General features: G+C 43.3%; 1 protein-coding gene across 4 annotated transcripts in view; it reads left to right on the plus strand.

Annotated features, from left to right (window-relative positions):
• Window positions 1–207: 207 nt before the first annotated feature.
• Window positions 208–6,603, plus strand: part of AIMP1 (aminoacyl tRNA synthetase complex interacting multifunctional protein 1) — a 12,132-nt gene continuing 5,736 nt past the window's right edge. The window contains exons 1-4 of one of the 4 annotated variants that reach the window (XM_085850654.1): window positions 208–370; window positions 1,743–1,858; window positions 2,406–2,519; window positions 4,277–4,387. In XM_085850654.1, the coding sequence (XP_085706780.1) occupies window positions 225–370; window positions 1,743–1,858; window positions 2,406–2,519; window positions 4,277–4,387 (487 nt within the window). In that variant the 5' untranslated portion in view covers window positions 208–224. Of the gene's footprint in view, window positions 430–491; window positions 1,047–1,742; window positions 1,859–2,405; window positions 2,520–4,276; window positions 4,388–6,603 lie in introns of those variants that run through there. The other 3 variants (XM_085850656.1, XM_085850658.1, XM_085850657.1) reach the window with 3 other exon arrangements.

Below are 6,603 nucleotides of genomic sequence, written 5' to 3' on the forward strand. Positions count from 1 at the left end.
ATCACTGGTTGCTGAAAAAAACAACAGGTCACCGGCCGCCATCTTGCTACTCTCAACCAGGTGAACAACCCGATTTCAGAAACAACTGAGTTTATTTTAAATAAATAAAAACCTGCTCTTGGCACTTCACCCAACATGAAAAAACCCTATAAAAATTGCTAATGTTTGATTCCCCCCCCCCACGTTATTTATTGTTGAACTTCCGCTCGGTAGTGAGTCCAAACATGGCGGCGGCGGCGTGGCCTCATCAGCAAATGCACTTGAATCAGCCGGCAGTTCCTCCTGTTATCGAGCTCAGTGGGGAAACTTGTTCTATAAAACTCCTAAGCACTTCCGGTTACGTCACTTCCGGTGGGCCGAGGCACACGCTGTGAGTTTGTTCCTTCTCCAGTGCCGTAGTTTCTGAAACGAACTGAAGATCTTCCACGAGTACATAATGACCATTGGTTTCGTGTCCATACGCCGGAAATCCGATCATGTGTCGTGTGATGATGTGATGTAACGACGATGTCTGGAATAGCAACTTGTCATTTTCCAAGTCCCTCCTTTCAAGTGCTGTAAACTTAAGTGAAGTCGAACCAGGGTCCTGCTTACAAAAGGGGACATTTGGCCCTTCGCTGCTGTGTTGCACCATCTTTATTGACCTTCATGCAGGGCGATCCTTCGGATGGACGTGAACCTAGAGGAGCCGCTTGTCATCACTGACGCTGGTCGTTGATTCCTTGTCGGACGTCTAACGATCCCACGGTGTATTTCACGAGTAGTCGGCGAGTTATCGCCGGCACCCTGGTCAAGTTACAAATTCCTGCCACCTATAATCAAACGTGGGCTGGCAGGATGGCTGGCAGTATGCACGTTGGCCTCGAAGCTCTCTAGCCTAGGTTCGAATCCCGACCCAGCTATAAACTGCCATCCTGGTGTTTAAAAGGCAGGGTCATTTATCAATGTGTGTGTCGTCTCTCGGATGGACGTTCAATTGGGAATTCCGTCTGCTGGTATTGGTTGGTGGATGTTGAAGATCCCATGGTCTTCCTCACGAAGAGTAGGCGAGTTATCGTCGGCACCCTGGCCAAATTCCTAGCCTCACTACTGCTGGCAAGGCAATGTCAAACCACCCAGGATATGGATAATCCTTGCTCAGGAAGCAGCCTCGGTGGCACCAATGCTCTGAAGAGTTTGGGAGAGAGAGAGAGAGAGAGAGAGACGGGGGGAGAGAGAGAGAGAGAGAGAGAGAGAGAGAGAGAGAGACGGGGGGAGAGAGAGAGAGAGAGAGAGAGAGACGGGGGGAGAGAGAGAGAGAGAGACGGGGGAGAGAGAGAGAGAGACGGGGGAGAGAGAGAGAGAGAGAGAGACGGGGGGAGACAGAGAGAGAGAGAGAGACGGGGGGAGAGAGAGAGAGAGAGAGACGGGGGGAGGGAGAGAGAGAGAGACGGGGGGAGAGAGAGAGAGAGAGACACACACAGATGTCAGGACTGGCCTGCCAGTTCGTGAAAGACTGTTTTTGTATGCATGACTCGGTCCAAAATAATTCCCCATGGCAATCCCACAGGGTGAGCATAATAGGAATGGTAAACTAGTAGTGGTAGTGAAAGCACGTGCACGTTGGTTTGACACAACCCGACTCACAACAAGTACCTGAACCACCGTAATTACATCTTGAAAGGAATCGGTTGTTGCATCACACGCGGTATGTGTTGAGGTTTCTGAGAATTCCCTTGCATTTTGTTGTGTGTGATCTGCAGTATCAAGATGGCCCGGAACAGCGTCTCGTTGGTCCAACTGCAACAGAGGGCGGCGGAGGCTGATGCTCTGATCAGTAGTCTGAAGGTGCAGTTGGCAGATCTCAGACAGAAAACAAGTGAGCAAGTTTCACCACCTTTTGTTCAAGTAGTTTCTGATACAAACTGAAGTCGGTGCTCAATCATACATTTCTGAACAACCGAAATGTAATGGAGGGGTAGTATGTTTTATATGTGTTTCGTCTCCTCCTCCGAGAGGATTTGACCGATGAAGCGAAAACTTTCAGGGATTGACGAGGGCATCCTGAAGTTGTGCATGGGCAAGTTTCCTTTGGTTTATTGAAGCGTCGAATTATTTTCTTTTGCCCGTTTTGGCATTTTCTTCCTTTGGGGAGGGGGGAGGCGGGAACGATCGAGGCAGCGGTTTGTTGTCTATCCACTGCCCAGATAAATGTATCTTTCAGAAGAATGTGTTTCATGCTTGGAACAAGATCGCCTGTAGGGCAGTTACTCTGGTTATGGTATTAATAATCATAGACAAAAAGGCAATAATATGACCCCCCCCTTTCCCTCCTGGCTGCTCTCGTGGTATCTATCCTCCTCTTCAAGAACCTTCCTTACGCTATGCTTTATGTTAACGTGCACACACTTCTTACCATTTCACAGTGAGCAAGGCCTGCGAGGAAAAGGAGAAGCAGCTGAGAGCGGAGAATAAGAAACTCGAGCAAGAGATTTCATTGGTGAAAGAGCAGCTGATCAAGGCCGAGATTAGAAATGGATGTAAGCCCTTCCTTGTCTCGGCCTATTCATTGAACAATAAGAGGGATCCGGGTCAGGCCCTGGGAGTTCTGTGTTTGTTTTTAATTTTTGCCATTTTGACTAACCATTTCAACTACTGTACCTGCAAATTTGAATGCATTCATTCGAATAATTGGTTATATAGAGGGTAAAGCACTCTCCACTTCTTAAAAAGCCAATTCGAAGAGCACAAGGTTTGTCTTTTAATTGTTATATGCAGGGTTATTGTTCTAATTGGGGTTTCCACTGGATTTGTGCAAAACACCAGCTGTGTTACATAGTGATCGAGTTGACATTAAGTTGAATGCAGTACTGCTGGTTGGTTGTTCAAAGTTCCTTTTATGCTAACAATAATATCATTCTATTTCATGACATAGCATTGGCTGTATACTGCACTTTGGTTATGTCGATTCACTTTCCTGTTCGTCTTAGCTTTTGTTAAAAATAAGTGTACATTATCGAGGTTCATGGAAGAGCTAGAGCAGAATGGAAGGAGACAAAATTGAAAGGGGGAAACACCAACAGCAGAGTATAAGTGAGAATGAGATCAATGGGAGGGGGATAAGGACAAATTGGGGGTGAACAAGCTGCACACAAGTTGAATGACAGGGCGCAAGACCAAAAAGGAAGGATAGACTACAGAGGGGCCACCAACTTATCTGCGACACTAAAGTAACGGGCCTAAAATTTGCATTTAATTATGTTAGATTTTTCCATGCCTTACTTCATGATGATCAGATGGGGCATGAAATGAAATGTGATTTCCTTATTGAGAATAATAGCAATTGATAGCAAAAATTGTGGAGATGGAGCTGAAGCAGGGTGGAGGTGGAATTGGAATGGGCACAGGAGATCTGATAGATCGAATCCGAACCGGGAGGTTCAAACAACCACATTAGCATCATTGTTCCCAGAAGCAATGATTATGCTACCTTGCAGGATCTTTCTGCCGATTATGGTAAAACAAGATGGTGCTCTCACGCTAGTTGCAAGCACTATCAAACAGAGTATGCGCGGAACCGACGGAGCCTCAGCATGTGGTGACGGATACCACGTACGAAGCAATACAACTGACCTATGACTACAGATATGATTACAAACATGGAATAGTTAGGAATTATGGGAAAGTGAAAAGGACCAGATTTATAAAGGAACCAGCAAGCAGGTTATAATACGTGTGATGAGAGAAGAAAGGAGGGAATAGCACTTATCATGCATGATGGTGACACCAATCTTGTGCTCCCTCATGCCCCGTGGTACACCTGTATTTTTGGGTGTCCTCGTGCAAGCAGTATTCAAAATACATGGTGGCGGAGGGCGATTTAGCCATCAAAAACACCAAAAGAGCGCCCAAAAACAGTGCGATGGGTGCGGCCATGTTGTTTACACCACTGTTATTATAAACACCGTGCAGGCATAGACACATTGTTTTGTATCGACAGATTCAAAGCCTGCTTGCTCACTCAAACATAATCACAAGGTGGTGATGAGCAGCAGACAGCAGCTTTGTAATATAGTCTGCTGAGTGGAGGTCATGACTGATGGTGAAGGCTTGAAGTTCAGGAGACCACATCTTCCAGTGGTGAAATTAATGATCGACATTTTAAAGTCTCGCTTTCTTTTCCTCCCAACAGTTGATGCTGTCTGGGTGTTAATCTAAAGCTGTGTATGATGTAATACTTGTGCCCTAAAATAATATAAATTTTAATTGTATTTGGCTGTTTTATTTTGGAGAGCAGTGCAGCAGGTATTGGTGTCTCCAGAGGGTCCACCAACACATGTTGCTGCTCCACCTATAGCATCTCCGAAGGACATGCAGAAAATGGTTAAAGTCAAGTCTGAAAATAAAGGTAAGTCGAAACAGCAGTCATTGGTGTCTTTACCCCGCACATACGAAGGAAAAAGCAGCGTTAAGCAATTGGCTCACTTTGTCTGCAAACGTCAGTTTATGATTGAGGAACAACTTACTTTAAATTGAATGTTATACCTTGAACTGAATTGGACCATGAATCGGAAAACTAACGTGTAGTTTTGAAGTACTTTGGCTCTGAATTTTCCTGATCGTGCATGCGTTGAGAAGAGCGAGATAAATTTTTAGTCTGTATTCCTCTCTGGCAGTCAAACAAAATTGAAAATCATTCCAAACAGGAAACTTACTGTTTTTTTAAGGATGTTATAAAGGACACAAATAACAGTCATGAAGAACTAATGTCGCGTGTTAAATTGGTAATGTAAAAGACGCTACATCAATGGCGGTAAACTTCCAAAATTTTTTTTCTACAACCTTTAAAATCTTTATTTCATTTCAATTAAATTATATACTTGAACACTGGGTCATTCCATGTCAAATCAAAGAATCTGCCGTCATCTCTCAGATTTTTGTAAAACTTTGGGAACCAATTGGGACCCATGAAAAATGGCAAGAACTCAAATATTTTTGCTAACAGCCTCTTAATTAGTGAGATACAGACTAACGAACTTTGGACTAATTAGCACGACGTCGCGAATTCAAATGGCCATATTTCTAAAAGTATAACACCTAGAGAGCTGGTTTTGGTGTCATTTTAATGGTATTTTCATGCCTTATGAATTTGTCTGGGCAACATTTTCCTACCTCCAACCACAAAAAAGTTATCACAAAATATAAACTTCAATCGTGAATCCCCAAAAAATGTATCCTTCAAATTTCCTCACATTCATCCCAGAGGTACCTTATGATGTCAAGAAGCTTCCACATAAATTTTGTGATGGGCACTCCAATAGTTTCTGAGATATTAGCAATAATGTACATGTACGCATGGCATATAGGTTCGAAAATCAGCATTTGTAATGTATTATACAATCATTCTAACCTAGCCATGACAGGGAACACAGGGAACGACCATCAATTGCTTTGAAGTATCATATACTTTCATTTTCAACTGGGCCTGAGGGGAAGAAACAAGTGCTGCTGTTGCTGCATTGAAGACGAAATTGAAAGCCGAAGTCAGGTTAGTGAACACTGTGTACTTGAACTCACTTATTGATTGTATAATACATTACAAATGCTGATTTTCGAACCTATATGCCATTCGTACATGTACATTATTGCTAATATCTCAGAAACTATTGGAGTGCCCATCACAAAATTTATGTGGAAGCTTCTTGACATCATAAGGTACCTCTGGGATGAATTTGAGGAAATTTGAAGGATACATTTTTTGGGGATTCATGATTGAAGTTTATATTTTGTGATAACTTTTTTGTGGTTGGAGGTAGGAAAATGTTGCCCAAACAAATTCATAGGGCATGAAAATACCTTTAAAATGACACCAAAACCAGCTCTCTAGGTGTTATACTTTTAGAGATATGGCCATTTGAATTCGCGACGTCGTGCTAATTAGTCCAAAGTTCGTTCGTCTGTATCTCACTAATTAAGAGGCTGTTGGCAAAAATATTTGAGTTCTTGCCGTTTTTCATGGGTCCCAATTGGTTCCCAAAGTTTTACAAAAATCTGAGAGATGACGGCAGATTCTTTGATGATTTGACATGGAATGACCCAACTGTAGAACACAAATCCCCTTTTTTGGCACTTTCAAATCCCTTCCGTTTTGAAGTACTTGGACAAAATATTATGGGATTGTAAGTCATCATGACCAATCAAATTTGTCGCTCTCAGAACCCAGCCATGTCCTTTTTCTCAAGATAGCATGGGGTAAGGTGTTCTGTGAACTCGAATTCTTGATTGTTTGCTTGTATATGATTGATGCCCATGGAAATAGCGGGATGACAGAGGGTAAAAATGTAACATTGACCATGGGGCAGTGAGCCCATAAAATTGAACACGTGTAAGGGAATGAACGAACAGGAAAAGAGAGAGAGGAAGGAAACACAGTGAGGTTATGTTGAGTTAGGTAGCGTGAATCAGCGTATAAAAGATTGCGAGTACGAATGTGGTTTGCTACGAGATCATGGTGCACTGCCTGCTTGAGCCCTGGAGCAAAGAGTGGGATTAAAACTTGCCTCCGGGTGGCAGTTCCAGAAACAGGAGAAAAGATGATTAGGAGGAGGAGGAGGAGGAGGAATG

Source organism: Eptatretus burgeri, chromosome 13 (assembly GCF_056783735.1).
Source record: "Eptatretus burgeri isolate ZD-2024b chromosome 13, Ebu_testis_v1, whole genome shotgun sequence".
In the NCBI taxonomy this organism is placed as follows: domain Eukaryota; kingdom Metazoa; phylum Chordata; class Myxini; order Myxiniformes; family Myxinidae; genus Eptatretus; species Eptatretus burgeri.